This window comes from Aulostomus chinensis, chromosome 9, assembly GCF_037954235.1.
Source record: "Aulostomus chinensis isolate RoL2024-O1b breed Wild chromosome 9, RoL_Achi_v1.0, whole genome shotgun sequence".
Classification (NCBI taxonomy): Eukaryota; Metazoa; Chordata; class Actinopteri; order Syngnathiformes; family Aulostomidae; genus Aulostomus; species Aulostomus chinensis.
In genome coordinates this window covers 29,725,126-29,742,658 of record NC_141328.1, presented here as the reverse complement: position 1 = coordinate 29,742,658, position 17,533 = coordinate 29,725,126, and the positions used below count along the sequence as shown (strand labels likewise).

Below are 17,533 nucleotides of genomic sequence, written 5' to 3'. Positions count from 1 at the left end.
TCCTGCCAGTGGTATTTGGACCAAAGTACTGCAGTTCCTACACTGTACTGTCACCTTCTCCACTGGGTTTTCATTGTTCCTGTTGTGCTGGGGAGTTTTTTTCTGGAGTCGAGGCTCCGCGTGTCAGTCGGACCACGCAGATGCTCTGAGGGTCATTTACAGGAGCTGCAGCTGCGCTTACGTCACCATCAGGAGAACAAGCTGGCGCCTCGCAGCCCGCTCCCATCCCAGACCTCGGGCGACATCTAGTGGACGCAGTGGGTCGTGACGTTTTTATAAATCACCACTCGTGACACAACCACTACTGAAACATGACTTTATGCAGTTCCCAGCACAGAGCAGATCCGCTCAGACACACAACAGACTCGGTGCAACATCCAGCTCTTACAAATATGCAATCCTTACTTCACCCAAAATTGGCAATAAATAAAAGCTCCATGACACATAGTTTTGGGTTGCTCAACCCAAGTTTGAGGCTCCACCTGCAGGGCGGCCTAGACCAGCTGCACGTGGGCAGGAGCTTATTAAACAGATAATAAATACATGAATAAATATCTATGATTAAAGCTTATTAAAACCAAAACTGAAGGACAGACAAACACTGATGATGTCACATTCACAGATGGATATTCTGTTATGGCTCATAAATAAAGGTAGAACTCTACTGTGGTGACGAGCGCCGCCGTCTCTCTGACCCTCACGTGACTCTGCTAGTGTTCAGGAAGTGATACGGCGCTCCAAGGTCCAGGTTATATTCGCTGATCATAACAAGCGCATAACTAGCTTCTCTTTAATGAAGAAGCTAGGTGTGCTTGTGCACCGCGTCACCATGGACGTTCCGTTGGTGCGCCATTGTGACTTCACAACCTGGGAATTCTGGGCACAAGGAAATCTCCGATGAACCGATGACCTGGAGCCAAGACCACAGTGACTGGCTGACCGACGCGTTTCCTGCAGCTCTCTGACGTGGACTCTCACCAGACTTTCATTTCTGTTTGATGTTTGACACCCAATCCACGATACGAAGCAGTAGGTGGCGCAACGTTTCCAGTCCGGTGTCATTTACCACAGCAGAAGAAGACCGAGTGGCGTGAGGACATAACTGAGAGGCAACACAAACGGAAAGTAGACGTGGGGAAGTGGAGCAGCAGAGATCACGAAAGCCACCGACTCCTCCAGCTACGTGCTTGGACAGGTTGTGCTCAGCCCCCCAGGTCTTTGTGTCTGCCGCCGCCATTCCCACTTTGTCGACACACCAACTTATCCACCTTCCTCAAGCATGGAAAACTTTTTTAAAGAGTTCAGGATTTTTTTTTCTTCTATTTCACGTGCTTACGCTCAGGTATTTTTGGCGGATCAAAAACGTGGATAGAAAACAGGCTGTCGGATGGAAACATGACCAATGGCATGACCCCAGGGATACAACACCTTACATTTCTATTCTCACATAAACCAACTAAAATATCGTTTCACAATGTTGTCGCTGACGGAGGTGCACTTGGGCAGAGACGCTGATAGAGATGTGTCGTGAGAATTTCAAAATAAAGGTGTTTTGATGTTGCATCAATGCCATGAGATTGCTGATCATTTCACTGATGCAGATCGATCAGAACTCGGAAGTGTCATCTAATCCCAACGTGACCTTTGTGTGGAACTACGCGTCACTTAGCGCCACACTGTCACTGAGTGAGAGGCCTAAATATGTGGTTTTCTGGCATCGGCCGACTGCGGGTGCTGTGGTGAAAATAGCATTTACTCTGTTCACGCTACCTGTGATTATAAATAAATAGTGAGAAAACTGAACAAGCCACTGCAACTCGACATCAGATTAAAGTTCAAAGTTCCCTTTGAGACTGACGTGCACGGATCGAGTGAACGAGGACATTCAGGCAGAAGTCTGACCGACGTGGTCAGCTGTAAGTCTGGTTCATTCACAGCAGAAGATCCCTGGGACGTTCCTGTGAGAAACGCTCCTTTCAACGACATCATCCGTCACTGCAGGGTGATCCGTCAGGCCTCACTGGCCAGACGGATGCCATACAGACTCAGCTTCAATAAAAGGTCCAGGCTATAAGTCCTGGTGGAGGTCACTGTGGGAAAGTGGTTGGTAATGTTCCTCCACGCCTGACTTAGCTCGGTACCTTTGAGCAACTAGTCTCTGGTAGCGGGCCTGCTGCTGGTGGTCCGGGTCCACGTTTACCCAGCTGTTGGCCACCCACTTCAGACCTCGCTTCACAGGGCAGTCTCCATGCAGGGAGTACTCATCAAGCTCACCCATCCAACCTGGGAGGAGACAGGCAGCCATTAGGAATCACAGGGAAGAGGGAATCACACACCACCTACTGGACTCCAGTGGTATTACTGCTGCTGATCAAAACACCATTTTCCTTCTTCTGACTGCAACTCCATTAGTTGGTCTCTCTCAGTCTCTTGTTCAGCTCTAGTCTCATAGTCCACATTACTGACTAATACTGGCCACCTGGAATGTGTCCCTAATCTCTGGCTGGATTCCTAACAGGTCCGTCCTCTCCAGTTTCTACCAGCAGAACATCTCCAGCTGACAGAACAAACTCGAAGGAGAGCCTGGGACAATTCTCTCTCCATAAGATGACCAGAGCAGACATTTATACCTGGTTCTCCTAAACTCAGGCCTGCCAAATTTATTTCTGAATCAAATTCATGTTCAAGGGGCGGCGTGGCTCAGAGCTAGAGCGGCCGTCTGGCAACGAAGGGTTGCTGGTTCAATCCCCAGCCCCCGGTGACCATGTCTAAGTGCCCTTGAGCAAGACACTGAACCCCTAATTACTCCTGATGGCCCTGCAACGGACTGGTGACCCGTCCAGGGTGAACCCCGCGTCTCACCCAATGTCAGCTGGGATAGGCTCCACCCCTGGCTCAGGACTCTGCTGATCTTCATGGCAAAATACAATGAAACATCATGTTGCTGTTTAACGTTAGATGTGTGCTGCATTTCATCATTTTCATTTTAATCACTGGGTGACAATACATGGATTAGCACGACTGAATCAAATATCTGGCGGTTATTAAACCTGCTTATAGGCGCTGGATACCAAACAACCTCAGTCACCATTAAGTGGACTAGAAATGCTGGATTGCGGATTTAAGTCTGTCACAGAGAAGTTGGCCTTTGACCTCCAAAATCTGTTCATTTCATCCTGTTAAACCCCACTGATGTTGTGGCAGATTTGAGGAAATGCCTCACACCAATGTGATGCCTTCAATGCAGCAGCTAAAGCTGCTCATCCCAGTGACGGATCACACTGAGCAAAGGACAGACTCAACGAGGAGGGATCGTGGCTGCAGCGCGGTCTGTCGGAGGACGGAACCAGGTAATGGACCACACAAAGGACGGTGTGGATGAGTTGAAGCTCAGTGGACAGAGGTGTGACACTCTAGTGAAGCGGAGCAGTGTCAGAAAGAGGAGGAACGTTGGTTTAGTCCTAAAGTTCCGACAATTCAAAGCAAAGCGATGGTGCGGCACTGAAGCTTATCGCTGCTGAGCACGGCTACATCAGGCTCTCATCCCACGGCTCTCTAACACTTTCCAAATCTTGCCGGAACAAACAGATCAAATTTTGATAGGTTTCGCTGTCAGAGACGAGACAACGCACAGGGGTTGTGGGATGCAGGGATGTGAGCATATGAGCGCAGGGGTGTGGCACTAGTCTGTGATAACTCACGACTCGAAGATGGACACAAATCATCCACATCCTGTTCTAGGATTTGTGTATGTGTTTGATTCATACCTCTACCATCGGAGAGGTGGTTGTACCAGAGGAGTGCGGTCCCAGCTGTAGGTCTTATCCTCAGGTTTCCTTGACCACATGTCTCCTGGACGTCTGTCAAATCCACTCCATCTTGGACAAGTGCCTAGAAATCACACACATTCAGGTCAAGTGCAGCTGTTAGTCCACAGAAGCAAAGAAGCTTTGCATGATGATCAGTGTGGAAGCGGCAGCTCGCTCACCTGCTCTTCATAGGTACGATTGTCTGCCACAGGAAAAGTAGTTTCACCACCTTCCTCGATGGAGCTGAGGTAGAGTACCACAGTGAGATACCTGGGAGAAAATAAGTAAGTGACCATAAATACATCATTGTGAAATGTGGTATTTTGTTTTATACACCAGTAAACTGAGCAACTGAAGGTCATGCATTCATCGAGCAAAACGGTCCCTTTAGGAGCTGGCAGGAACTGAAGACCACCCTGTATCTGGATCCTGAGGTGTGCGGTGTTACGTACCGATAGACACACACGTCACATGAGCAAATAATAGTTTGTCTTGTCTGTGAATTACTGCAATATAAAAAACTAACTGAAAATGTATTTATACTGCATTGTGTACTGAATCATGTTAAATGAGCAACTAAAAGTTAAGTCTGTCCTTGTCTCTGAAATCATAACAATGTGATACGTCCTGAATTAACATACCCATGAACCCAATGGAGACTACACACCTGCATGAGACCTCTGTGAGAGCAGATGTGTTTCCTGCCAGCCGTGTGTGCGCGCAGGTCGTCTCTGGGTGGGAGGGGCTACTGTCATGGTGGGCATTGCTGAAGTCTCCGTGCTCATAGCGAACGACCTGCAGCGGCTCACTCATCTCAACCAACGCCGTGGGCAGACGTGTCAGACTGGTCACTCTGAGCTCGAGCGAAGCAGACTATGTTTCACAACTACAAGCGCATGGGATGCCAAGAGCACGAGAACCTGTGTGCACATACCTGTTCTTCAGTGTGCGCAGCACATGATGGGATCCCAGGCCTTGATAGAGCCACGTATGTTTGTTTCTCTGTGCGAAGCGACTTCTGTGCTTCCCACCCGGCTGCCGTTCCGAGTGCTGCGGCACATCATAAACACGCCTGAACTCCTCCAAGGTCAGCATCCCTGTCAGGTGCACACGTACATACAATAGCAATGTGAAATGTTGAAACCAGTCCTCAGGTTATGTTCCACAGCAACTCCAGGTCAACTTGATTCATTGTTGTAATTCTTGGACGATGTCATGAACAGTAAGTTCTAATAGTCCCATCCGTCTTTTCTGCCCTCCCGTTCCTATTTGTGCAGCCTTGCTGTTGCTCTCAGCTCTATGAACGCCAGGCCCCCATCACCTCCCCAGGGAGAGCGTGCCTCAGCTGCAACAATAACTCTGGGGTGCCAGAAAAGAGGTGGCTGGCAGAGGGGGGTCAAATGTAGAGGAGGGAGTGTGGGGGAACGGGGGAAAATGAAGAAAAGGGGTTGGAGAATAATCACTTTTTAATGAGACAGGGTTAGGCACGTCCGGAGCAGGATAGCCGGAACGCCTAGCACAATGGCCTCCGATCAAAACGGTGTCACTACTCTTCCAGCCTTGCCACTCAAAGACTTGCATGCATTTGCAAAATGCAATATCAGTCACAATTGCCATGATAAGGCTTTTCTTTTTTGGACTCCCTTTCCCAAATGGAGATTGACAAAAATCCCAAATGTACCGACACACACTGGCACATACACACAAACCACCAGAGTATGAACCTGTTGCGCCGGCCTCCAGACCAGTGAGAATCTGCCGCAAGTTTTCTGGGTTCAGCCAAGTCCCATCTCGCGAGCGCGAGTGACTCACAATCTGGAAGAGAGACCAGAATAGTTCTAACTATACAATGTGACAGCCCCACGAAACCATCAGGGCTCAAAACTGATCGACTGTTCTGCAAAACAGCTTTATTCCACGACCATGAATACAAGGTGTTCTTCTTCTGTCACCTCCTGCTTCTGCAGCAGCCCGTCCTGGTTGAGGTCCAGCAGACTGAAGACCTCTTCTGTGCTGAGAGAAAGTAGTGGCTGGTTGGCCTCCTCCTGCCCCTGGCTGGGTGCTGTCACCTGGCTCTCCATCAGACCCTTGAGCTGAGCCAGCTGCACCACCACACGGCACTCCTCCTCGGACAGGAAGCCAGGAATCTCTGACAGAATTTGGAAACAGACATATTTGTAGAGAAACATTGTAGCCTTTGTCACACGTGACTGAAATGTTGCCAGTAACTTTTAAACAAGGCAGAAATCTTGTTTTTCCATCCAAATGATACAATGAATGTAAGGAGTCTACTTCTATCTCAGGGAAGGCTGAAAAGCTCAGTCCCTGAGTCTGGAAATACAAATCAGGTCCGACACAGTGAGACTTTGCCAGATTCACAGTTAGGAAATGAAAGGCCCACATTAGCATAACACCCGCCAGGCTGCAGTCTGCCTGGGTTAGAGTGAGGATCAGGAGTAACCCCTCATTCAGAGAGACTGGCCTGGAGACTGTGCAAAGCTAACCAAAAACCTTCAGAGTGCAGTTGAGTTTCTGGTAGGTTCAAAGATTACATGTGGATAGCGAGAGACTCGCTTCAGACCATTAAAGCTGATCGGACAACTTGGTATCGGCATCAGCCTGATACTGGCACACTGGCACGCACGTTACTGAATGTATCTTAATGATCATTTTTACCAACTGCTTCCTTGTTGGAGGGTGGTATCGGTATCTGACCCCACCGAGGGTGAGGTCACCACAAGCACATGAACCGAAAGTTTCTCTTCAATTCCAGACTGACAGCAGTAACATCAAATATCAGTGTCATCAGAAACATCTTGACTCTTCATGTCCCTGTCACACACAACTGCATGAACGAGTGATTCTCTCATGAGTGGATCAGGAGATCTCCATGAACAGTCCCATCTTAATCTGACAGATCACTCAATAGATTATTTGAGATTACCACTGAGAGACGGATTGATCATTGTATGCTCAGAAAACAATGATTAGGAATAAAGACCCTAAAAAGAAGAAAAATATCAGAAAATTCCGGCCTGAGTGTTTGATGACACAAGTCCTCATTAAAACACACAATCACGCCACATAAATGTTTTCAGGAAAAACCCTTTGGTTTGTGCTCTGAAAAAATACTGCTGCTTTGAACACCGATTACAATAAGAGCCACACCCCCGACTACCTGGTGGTCATCCCTACCACACACACACACACACACACACACACACACACACACACACACACACACACACAGCGTCACCACAGTGGGCCAAGTGTTGTAAAGTCTTCCAAGTGGACAAACAACTATCTCCACAAGTGTGTGTGAGTGAGTCAATACTCTGTCTCATGTTGTGTACTGAACAGACATTGTAGGAGCCATAATTTATAGCTGCAAATAGAGTTTGAAATCTAGATTGTATTTTTATTATTATTTATTTACACCATGAAGGAAAGCCTCAATAGACATCAGGGTTGAATTTATTAAGGTATGACTGCAAATATACAAAGAAGTCAAATCAAGTCAGTTTTATTTCTACAGCGCCAAACCCCAACCAAAGTTCTGTCCTGACTCTGTCCAAGTAGAGCAGGTCCAGCACCTCCCTCCTTCAATGAACCTCCACCCAACAATTCTCCATCAGCAGCACATCCTGCAACAGCAGCCACCAGAACCTTCCTTTACCAGCAGGAAGGTGGAGCAGATCCAGGATCAGTGGGGACGGAGAGAGAGCAGGAGAGCAGGACAGAGACAAGAACCATGCATGTTGTCCCTCCATCAGTCCACCCATGTCTGTCAGTCATTCTCCCTCTTAATAAAAGGCTTCCGGCAGGTTGGCTGCCAGCACAGTGAAGGCCTTGTTTGTCACCCGTGTCTTTTACACTGCACCCACTTGGTTGATCCCCATTGTCCAGTCAAACCTCATTAATCTGGATTTCAGATATGAATGAGGGGGGGCTGAGCTTTCTACCTCCCATCACGGTCTCCCTTTCTACCCCAGAGAGGAAGTGACCTGTTTGTCTGAACAAGAATCAGGCCAGCAGCAGCAGGACAGCACCAAATCTGTTTGTGTTCTGAATGCATGTAAGACCCCCCCCCACACACACACACACACACAGCCACAGGGTGCATGCACACGAGGATGCTACCCCTGCAGCAGTTACTATCAGTCGTGATTTATCTGACACTATATTGATACATTATTCATCTGCTTTCCAGCCCAAAGTGATATCTTCTAATTTCTTGTTGTGTCTCACTAACAGTTTGCAGCCCAAACAGCGACAACTCCTGATTAATTTAATGAAAACAAGTCACCCTCAGAATTACTAATCAACTGAAGTCTGCACTCTGAGTGTTCCTAAAACATCCAGTCTTTCCCATTCAGCAGCAGGGGTGGATCACCAAGAAGTGCAAAAGCAATGAAGGGCATCCTACTTATAGGTGGGTTGTTATAAGTGTGGGATGGAGGAGTTTCTCAACATGAAGGCCCAGCTCTTCCTCAGCTCAGGCTGTGATGATGGAAAGGTTAGCGAGCCAAAGTACTGAAATGGCAAATCATTCGCCAAACTACTCCTGAGGTCTGTCACACACACTTAATCTGCTTCTCTAATGAAACTTGAACGTGTTCCACCCCTTCTCCCGACTGCTCTCCACACCTCCCCTCACCCTTTCCTATGCTAATGTAATCACCACCCACTATAAATACACCTATTCTCCATTTCTCTCGTGCGCTACAAAGGGGTCTTCATTTCCTTGAGACACACGCTCAGGACCTTTTTGTCTTTCTAACTTCAAAATGACTGTTGTGCACTCTTCTTTTTTTACCACTTTAATCTCTCATTTAGCTCCCCTTCTTTTTTTCCTTCTGCTTGCTGGGTCAGGCAGCACATTGGAGCTTGGTGTTGGGAGAACAGGGGCAGGGCAGGGCAGACAACCAAGGGCTGAAGGGAGGTTAAGATCTAGTTCTAGACAAGGAGATGCAGAGCAAGAGAATGGTAAGGTGTGGAGGCACCCTGGTGCTACCACTGGACTAAGATCCATGCTTTCTATGGGCGAAGGTGGAATATGGGGACCCCGAAGTTCCTCTAGCTGTGTGCCCATCCCATCGGGAATGGCCTTGTGCCAAAATATCAGCTATGACACCATGAGGATGCCCAACCTGCTGGGCCACGAGTCTCCGGCTGAGGCGGTACAACAGAGTGCCAGCTGGTTGCCACTTCTGGCCCGGGAGTGCCACCCTGACGCTCGCATCTTCCTCTGCTCTCTTTTTGCGCCCATCTGCCTCGACAGGTACGTTCAAACAAAACTGCTTTTCTTTTAAGTAGATTTTTTCAAAGACATTAACATTCCTTCACAGTTTTATCAGAATTTAAAAACACATAGAACAGTGTTACAGTATTCATACAGTATTCAAAGTACAGCTCAAGTTGGAGTGTAGTAGAAGAAAAGGCAGGGAGCAAAGGAGAGTTGGCCGTGACACAATCTAACAAACATGACTTGGACACTGGCAGGCTGCACAGAGGTGAAATATACTTTTAGTCATTCGATGGGTGAGTCGGAGTGAGATGCTTGAGAGGTGTTACCCTTTGACGAGCTATAAAACATGGAGGTCCCTGGAGAAAAGCTCTGGTTTCTCCTATAAACCAAATCATGACAGCAGGATCATCTTTTTTGTCACATGACTACATCCCAGGTAAAAAGTTGGTGTTTGCACTTCACACCACAGACACAAATCCATCCAGCTATTCATTCCTACCTTGATCATCTCTCATGTCAGGTTTATAACACCCTGCAGAAGTTTGTGTGAATCTGTACGTGACAGTTGCGCACCAATCATGAGTTGCTATGGATACCCTTGGCCAGACATTCTGCACTGTGACCAGTACCCTGCCGACCATCTCATGTGCATCTCTTCCATCAGCAACAGCACAGCAGGGCCTAAAGGTAAGACATTAATGGTGGACAGATACGCTTAACCGAAAAAACTACTCAGACTGGTATCGCACTATTTCAGTGCCTCAAGCGAGCTGCCACGACTGTGAGCTGGAGGAGGCACCCTCTTCAAAAGAGACACTCGAAACCTTTTGCAGGAGTGATTTTGGTGGGTAACAATATTCCTGAAACAGACTTGAGGATAATTCTCTATTTGTTCATTCGTTAAAAGGTAGACAACTGACTGTGATGCAAATCATACTCTGCTTATCTGCTATCTTTACAGTCGTGAAACTACGTCTGGCTCGGCTCAGGAACAGTCCGGTCAGCCTGTCGCAGTTCTCACTGGCAGCCAAGCTGGATGTTCTGAAGCATGGACCCTTACTGGGTGGGCAGATACGCTCTCACGTTGAGCTTTGGCTGGAGAGGGATGCCACCTGTGTGAAGAACATGACGCGACAGCACCCACGAGGTGGTGCCTTCCTTGTGACCGGAACAGTGCAAGGAGACCGCCTGCTGGTCAGTAAGGTTTATGCTTGGCAGAGGCGGGACAAGAACCTGATGGCAGCTTCCCGGAAATGGAAACGTTACCGATGTAGGAGATAGGCTAACGACAGATGGATAAGAATCTGACTGTGTATTTCAAACTTTACATTATGATTGGGCCTTCAGATTCCACTCAAACCTCTATGATTCTAGAAAGAGATACACCAGCCAGTAACAAAGGAGCTCATAAAAAAATGATACCAAATGTACATATCTTTGAATTAAAAGTAAATATTCCTGGTTTATATTTGTATAACTTTGAGAAAAATAAAAATGTGTTCAAAATCCCGATAAAATGCAAGTCAGGGATGACACGTCAACGGCTATGGCCCTCAGTGAACTAACCAAAGAGCAGCGGTTTCAGGCTGAGTGTCCTCATCTTGTGTGTCCGCTCAGCAACAAGAGAGACCGGCTGGACGTGTCCCACCTGCGGGTGAGCAAGAGGGGGGCAGGGGGTCATCAAAGGAGAGAATACTGTACCAACAGACTCAAAATGTTGAATCAGAATTTGGTTAAATTCTAGATATGCAACAAATTTACTGAGTGACATACTTGGACTGGGAGACGATTAATGGCTTTACTACATGAAGAGTCATTATTAGGTTCATGAACAATGAAAGAAATACTTCTGCATGCTTGTACACAAAGGTGTGGTTAACAGGTGCATGGGCAAAAAGGTCACTCGGGACAACAAGACGAGGTCCTGCACACTGTTAAAGAACACAATATTGATCCATAAATTTTAGACAATGTTTTCAACAGTGTAGATCTTCCACGGGTCAAATAGAACATGAACAACACGTAGACAAAAGGTTCATTGTGGCGTCATCATTTATAAAATGACTGATGGACTAAATGAGGATGATAGAAAATGAAACAGAAAAATATGACAAATACACAGACGTCGCGACTCACCCGTATCCCCTCCAGGCGGGGGAGACTGAAGCTCTGGCCGCGGTCCTCCTCATGGATCTCTCCTGGAGGATGAGGGCTGGGAGGAGGCAGGGAGCTCCCACCCTCGCTGACAGACGTAGAGGAGGCCCGGTTACCACCGACGAGTTCCCCGTGACCGTTGCTGTAGTGCACGTAGAGCAACAAGGCGATGACATTCAGGATGTAGACGTGGAAGAAGACCATCACCACGACGAAGTACGCCCGGGAGCAGACGCTGCTCCTCTGGATGGGCAGACGCGTCGGGCGGAACGGAGCGTTGTAGGGCATCGACGAGTCGCGGCTTCCGCCGGATTGTTCGTCCCGAAACAAGTTTTCCTGAAGATCTTCCATTGCTGTACCCGCACGCAGACCCGACTTTTACCCGGTGAGGTTACTGCCGACATTCATCTCGAGTTCGGTTGACAGCGTTAGCTCGCAGTACCGGGACCGAACCCCGCAGGGAGCCTTGCTCTGGTTCGACACAGATGGACGACGTCTCCTCGCTGCTGTCCAAAGAAACAAGGCGGTACGACGCGGAAACGCAGATGTGACTACAGTCGTTTGCTGTAACGGATAAATATGTCATCATTACCTAAGAGCGCTAATCCTGGGCTTGCTAACAGCCTGCTGCCCCTGACAACCTGCCTAACAACGACACGGACGAGCCGACGACTTCCGGGGAGCTGCTCAGGCCCGGCGGTGGAGCGCTAGCGGCATCTGGTGGTTCCCGCCAGAACTGCGTGACAATATCCCAGCGCCATCCTTCATTGGCTCTGCTTCTTCTTCTTCTTCTTCTTCTGCTTCTTCTTCTTCTAGATAGATTTTGGGCACTGAGAGAGTCTTTTTTTGGTCTTGGTCATGATGATTCTAAATGCAATGTTGTTTCTAATTTTTTCAAAGACATTAAAATCAAACCACACTGAACAAGTCCAGTTCCTATAATAGAGCGCTTAGACACTCATTTAAGTTATTTGGAGACTTTAAGACCTCAACAAAACAAGATATAACTTGTTCTGTCAAAGTTACGTATTGTGGCCTTGATATAACAAAATGCAGACAGCAACTTCTGTCTCATGGCTTCAAATAAAACCTAAACAATGTTAACAGTTATATGTCACGGTCGCTGGGAGGGTAAAGCAAGATTACGAGCAAGGATTGTGAAATAGAGATATTATAAACTAGAGAGAATTTGTTTGTTTGTTTAAGTATTCAGCCCTCCCTCTACCCAGTTGGTGCTGCAGCTGGTGTTTTCCCACCAGTTCCAGGCCCATGATCATGTCTGCATGTCCTTGCCAAGTCCCAGCGTGTCCCAGCAGCCTATTAGCAGTCATAACACCCGTATGCCCTCCTTCTCTCTCTCCCTAAATACCATCCTGTCTTATGAGTGCCCTTCTTGAAGTGTCCCACTCTCTCTCTCTCTCTCTCTCCGTCACACGCACCCTTTTCATGCTTAAACATCTACGCCTGAATGTTGAATGTTTCCAACCTATGTCCCTATTTTTATTCTCTCTTTATTTAGTTCTTCCTGCTCAGAGTGTTAAATACTGAACCTCATCTTCCAGATTTCTCCAAACCAATGTCGTGTTTTTATGATGCGGCACATTTCTCCCTAAGAGACATAAAGAGGGTTCCCTTCAGACACGTGTTGCCTTTGTGTCTTATTATTTCCTTTCCCTCCTGGTCAGAGCTCGTTCCACAAGTGGAAACACACGTGTGCTCTCTTGTGACAGCCACCGCCTCCTCCTTCAACACGGATGTCCTCTTTCTCCTTGAAACTTTTGTCTGGTGACCTGCTGCCTTCCTGTCCATGTTGATGGCCTCACAGCCTTTTACACCTCCCATCAGGCACTGAGCTTTAAGGCTTTTCTTCCCAGGGTTGTGTCCACACAAGAGCCTGTTCACTTCAGCTGATTCCTCTCCATTTCTATCAAGGCTGTAAATTTGCTCTCAGATGGACTCCATCAGAAGATCCTTGGTCTCTTTGATCTTTACTGAAGAAGGTTTCCTCAAAACTTAATAGGTGACATCATAGTTTTAGTCCTCAGATCAAAAGAAACAGAAATGCTTTTACAAAAATATACGTACATATTAATACAAACGGCATAAAATATTTAACAAACAAATGTTTAGAAGACTGAATTGTACTACACTCAATGGTAAGTGATGGAGAACTCTTCGTCCTCCCTCCTCTGCTCAGAGGGTGGTGGTGCTGCGCTACAGTGAAAATACAACTTTGGCGAATTGGATAAAATGTTATTTTATACACACACACACACACACACACACACACACACACACACACACACACACACTGCCATTGTCTTTGCGCGCCTCCAGGTAAGCCGTGCTGCTGTGACCCGGCTGCACCGGCAGGTGGCGGTGGAGGCCAGCAGCTCCTCCTCGGCCGTGTTTGCTGTGTCATCTGAGAGCCACCGAGGATCCGGTGATCCCCAGGATCGAGTCGCTCACTGAACTGAAGTCACAGCGGCAACGAGTTTAATCGGTCTGGTCATCGTTCCTCCTGGTCGCTGCGCGGTGCGCGCCGGGACGGAGACCACGTGTCTCCTGATGTCGAGCCTGTTTCTGATCTCCAGTCTTAGGACCTCGACGCGTCCTGCTGATCAGTGAGTTTCCTCTGACGCGTCAGCAGCAGGTCTGAGCTGCAGATGATGGCAGGCTCACATCCCAGCTGCCACTTCCCAACTCTACGTGCCCCCCCCCCCCCCACGCGTATTCACACACACACACACACACACACACACACACACACACACACACACACACACACACACACACACACACACACCCCTTGCGGTGTTTTCCGGGATCACGCCACAGCCTCCGTTCGGGATCCACACGCAGTCGCAGCGATCCGCCGATCGTCACCGGACAGGAACCCACCGGCGGATAATGCGCTACCGCGCGGCCAGCACGATCGGCGGGCGGGACCCTGCGACAGCCCGGGCGGCCCGGGGATAAGACCCGTCCGATCCGTAGCAGCCGAGCTCGGCGTTTTTATGGCCAAGTAGTTGCGGGAACTTGTCGCAGTGGCTTCTTCACCCCAGCGAGCTGCGTGGATCACCGTACACGAGTGGAACAATAGTCCCCTGCGACAGAAACAGGTCGGTGGCAGCGTTGCGGGGTTCTGGTCCCGCTCGGTCCACTCCACCTTCTCTTGGCTGCTGGGCTGGCGGGCAGGTGGCGGTGTTTAGGGTTCGGAGATGTTCGAAGGTCCTAAAATGCTTGAAGTCGTTGGTGCGGACGGCGGGGGTCTCCCGGGACTCCGGGTCCCCGCGGTCGCGTGTCCTATTACGCGTGAATCCAGGTCTGTGTCCGTCCTCGTCGAGTGGCCGTGTAACTTTTTCAAAGCCCTGCCCTACTCTCCTCCTCCCGGGCGGCGACGTCAGGAAAACTCGGGGAGAGACGAGCTGAGCGAAAACATAAAAGGCCGGGAGGTGGAGGAGCTCCGCCGGACGGTCCCGGGACTCGCGTCCCCCCCCCGGCGTCCCTCCCGCAGCCACGGCGCCTCCGCGTGTACTGGGACGACGCAGCGGGGGCCACTACCTCGTGTCTCCCGGCTGATCTCAGCAAGTTTGCAAACATATGTGGAGTTAATCTCTCCCATGTCTGCCCGGCTGCCAGAACACCGAGGCCCGGGCCGCTCACCCGCTGATTCACGGAGTTCACGGAGGCTCACACGCACCTCAGCATGCGGGACACCGCTGCTAGCACTGCGGAGCCTCTCGTACTCCACTGCCTCATCACCACCATGCCCACGGCCTCAACTGCTGGCTTTTCTCTGTTCGAGTCGTTGGTTTTCTTCCGCCGCTGAAGGCGCCTCCTGCTCCCGGCGGGATGAGCCTCTGTCCGGGTTGACCTCATCGGTGGTGGGTTTGCTTCTCAAAGCCCCTCGCAGTGCAGAGCAGTACAAGGGGATGTAGCGACCTTTTAGGGTCGAAGTAAGGACCAGAACCATCTGGTACCAGATGGTTCTGGTACCAGATGGTTCTGGTACCAGATGGTTCTGGTACCAGTCCTGGTGGTATCATCACCTGCAGGGTGAAGAATGTCGATTTCTGTTTAAGGCCAGTTGGTCAAAATCTTCTCATGTGGTTTGTGTGTAAAGGGTATCAAGAAGAGCTCTTCTTAAGGCATTATAATAATACTTATTTTTTTATTCTTATTATCAGTTGTAGTAGTAGTTGTACTAGTAATGGTATTGTTTCAGTTTACAGTGGAATCACCTGCGTTGACAGGCCTGCTCAGCCTGTGGGCTCTGCTCAGTTGGTGGTGTGTGCAGCTTCCCTTTAGTCCCAACGGCCACATGAACTCGGACCTTAGCAAATCTGATCCACACCACCGCTGAAGTGGTTTGGATCAGATTTCTAGGAATGTTTACCAGCCTGGTCGCTCAAGTAGGACTTGAGTGGATATTATCTGGTCTCATGTATGTGATGACCAGCAGATCTCCTGACAGTGTGGACAGAACCGGATCTGCTCAGAAACCAATCAGACTTACCCGCTGTTTGATGTCACAGGTTTCAGATTTCCTCGTCAGTCGCCCCTCCTACTTTCCTGATTAGTGCGTTTCCATGTCAGGTTGTGTCTGATGGTGTGGGAACAGCAATTTAACATTTTTATACTAAACTTTTGCATACACGATTACATGATTATGGGATAAATATTCTGATCCAATCTCGGCCACACATAATTTATAGAGTGATATGCATCCCCCTGCACTTGGTGAGACACATCCACCAACGCTGGTGACGAATGTCTTGTCATTTCTCCTCCTGTGGCTTCAGATTTGTCTGCTTGTCTGTCTCAGTCTGCTCATTAATGCACCTCCTTTTTAAACTGCCCATCATAACTCTGGAGATCAGGGTTGAGAGGCTGAGGAGGAGCCATGGGGATCATGAGGAGAATGCTTTTTTGGGTTACCTTCTGGTTAATGTGTGTGTGTGTGTGTACGTGTGTGTGTACGTGTGTGGGTGACCGTAGTTGGGCAGATTTGTGCATTACTCATGCATCCTTGGGCTGCCGCGCCGAGCGCTGCTCAGAGTGCTACTGAGTGCCCATTCCACTTTGAATGTGTGTGCATGCACGCGTGTGATTCATGTGCCACTGAACTGCAGAAGAATGCCTGTTTGTTAGTGATGTGAAAGCGAGGGAGGCAAGGCAGATAGGACAGTATGGCTGACACTAAATGAAGTCTTTGTCACAAAAGCTGCCAAAACTGCTCATCCTGATCTCCCAATATGAGTCGGCCAGCGAGCGTGTCAACTTTGCAGCTCTGTGTACGTCCTGTGGCTGCTGCAGACTCCCGTCAGCAGGTCCAGTCATCCTTGTCAGAGGCGCAGGACTCCCAGAGCTGCGCTGGCAAGGATCACACGCTGCAGCACTGTGTGGTAGCTGGAGCTCTGGAGGGGTGGACAGGTTCACATCTGGCACAAGCATGAGTGCACGGAGGAAAGGGAGACGTGAATTGTTTTTCCCCCTTTCTTCTTCTTTTCACCTCAGAGGCAGAAACTGTGGTTCCAGTCTGGGTCTGTAACCTAGCAACCCAAATGGTGTGTTTCTGTTGAATAGATCAGATTGTACTCCTCTGCTCCTCAGGGGTGTGTCAGCTCACCTGACCTTCACACACGCTGGGAAACACCTGCACATGCTCACAGAAACACATCAACAAGATGGTACCAAGTTTTGGAGGAGTTTATGTCTTCTGTGTCACTCTTTCTGCTAACCTTTGCCCCCGCATGCTCGTTTAATGGCACAGATAATGAAGCTGCTTCCTGTCACTGTTATAACAGTGAAAGTGCTTGTTAAGAAGTCTGAGGGCGTGAGAGCTGCCACCGTCACATGAGCGCGTCTCTGGTACGGGGAGTTGTGTTAGCTGGGTGTCTGCTGAGCAGGGCCTGCACATGCAGCAGCCGGGAGCCACATGTCTCTTCCCACACACCGAGGTGCCTCTGCCAATCTCTTCACACTGCCACGTCCATCTGCAGCACAGGCGAGGCAACATCCAGCACGCATTCATAACCCTCTGTTCCCTCTCAAACTTTGTTTTCAAAAGCAGTTTCCCGGACGGATCCACATACAAACACGATGGAAGTGACTACAACCTTGCAAAAGTACCCTGTAACTGAAAAATGCTGCTGTGGCAGCAAATACAAGCAGAGCAATCATGCATAGGAGCAGGAACAGATAAACAAAGGAGCTCACCAGTGCACGAGTACCACGACATGTCACAACTGACAGGCAGATCCCATACCAGAGTGGCGGTGCTGATCCACGTTCTGGTCCAGAATCCAGTCTATAGCTT

The 17,533-nt window shown here is 49.0% G+C and overlaps 3 protein-coding genes across 7 annotated transcripts in view; 2 read left to right on the top strand and 1 right to left on the bottom strand.

Moving 5' to 3' along the window:
• Positions 1-315: 315 nt before the first annotated feature.
• LOC147256726 (transmembrane prolyl 4-hydroxylase-like) lies at positions 316-12,067 on the bottom strand. Its single transcript, XM_086214968.1, has 9 exons — positions 11,194-12,067; positions 10,624-10,705; positions 5,762-5,958; positions 5,534-5,624; positions 4,744-4,906; positions 4,477-4,662; positions 3,989-4,079; positions 3,768-3,891; positions 316-2,283 (listed from the first exon to the last, which is right to left on the bottom strand). Exons 1-9 carry the CDS (start codon positions 11,560-11,562, stop codon positions 2,069-2,071), a joined length of 1,518 nt encoding a protein of 505 aa, XP_086071094.1. The 5' UTR covers positions 11,563-12,067; the 3' UTR covers positions 316-2,068.
• LOC147256727 (secreted frizzled-related protein 5) lies at positions 8,840-10,338 on the top strand. Its single transcript, XM_086212834.1, has 3 exons — positions 8,840-9,090; positions 9,578-9,744; positions 10,019-10,338. Exons 1-3 carry the CDS (start codon positions 8,840-8,842, stop codon positions 10,336-10,338), a joined length of 738 nt encoding a protein of 245 aa, XP_086068960.1.
• Positions 12,068-13,665: 1,598 nt separating the features above from the next.
• Positions 13,666-17,533, top strand: part of LOC147256725 (cyclin-dependent kinase 17-like) — a 38,398-nt gene continuing 34,530 nt past the window's right edge. The window contains exon 1 of one of the 5 annotated variants that reach the window (XM_086214961.1): positions 13,666-13,835. In XM_086214961.1, coding sequence (XP_086071087.1) covers positions 13,780-13,835 — 56 coding nt within the window. In that variant the 5' untranslated portion in view covers positions 13,666-13,779. Of the gene's footprint in view, positions 13,836-14,007; positions 14,334-17,533 lie in introns of those variants that run through there. The other 4 variants (XM_086214964.1, XM_086214962.1, XM_086214967.1 and 1 more) reach the window with 4 other exon arrangements.

What these genes read in the sequence shown, in the direction of transcription:
- LOC147256726 (XM_086214968.1), bottom strand. Translation starts at nt 11,562, where the DNA reads ATGGAAGATCTTCAGGAAAACTTGTTTCGGGACGAACAATCCGGCGGA. An exon ending in CCCGCCTGGAGGGGATACGG is followed by an intron (nt 10,706 to 11,193) that starts GTGAGTCGCGAC and finishes GCTCACCCGCAG; the next exon opens with GTGGGACACGTCCAGCCGGT. An exon ending in CTCACAGAGGTCTCATGCAG is followed by an intron (nt 4,080 to 4,476) that starts GTGTGTAGTCTC and finishes ATTTTCTCCCAG; the next exon opens with GTATCTCACTGTGGTACTCT.
- LOC147256727 (XM_086212834.1), top strand. Translation starts at nt 8,840, where the DNA reads ATGCTTTCTATGGGCGAAGGTGGAATATGGGGACCCCGAAGTTCCTCT. An exon ending in GCGCCCATCTGCCTCGACAG is followed by an intron (nt 9,091 to 9,577) that starts GTACGTTCAAAC and finishes CTCTCATGTCAG; the next exon opens with GTTTATAACACCCTGCAGAA. An exon ending in CAGCACAGCAGGGCCTAAAG is followed by an intron (nt 9,745 to 10,018) that starts GTAAGACATTAA and finishes CTATCTTTACAG; the next exon opens with TCGTGAAACTACGTCTGGCT.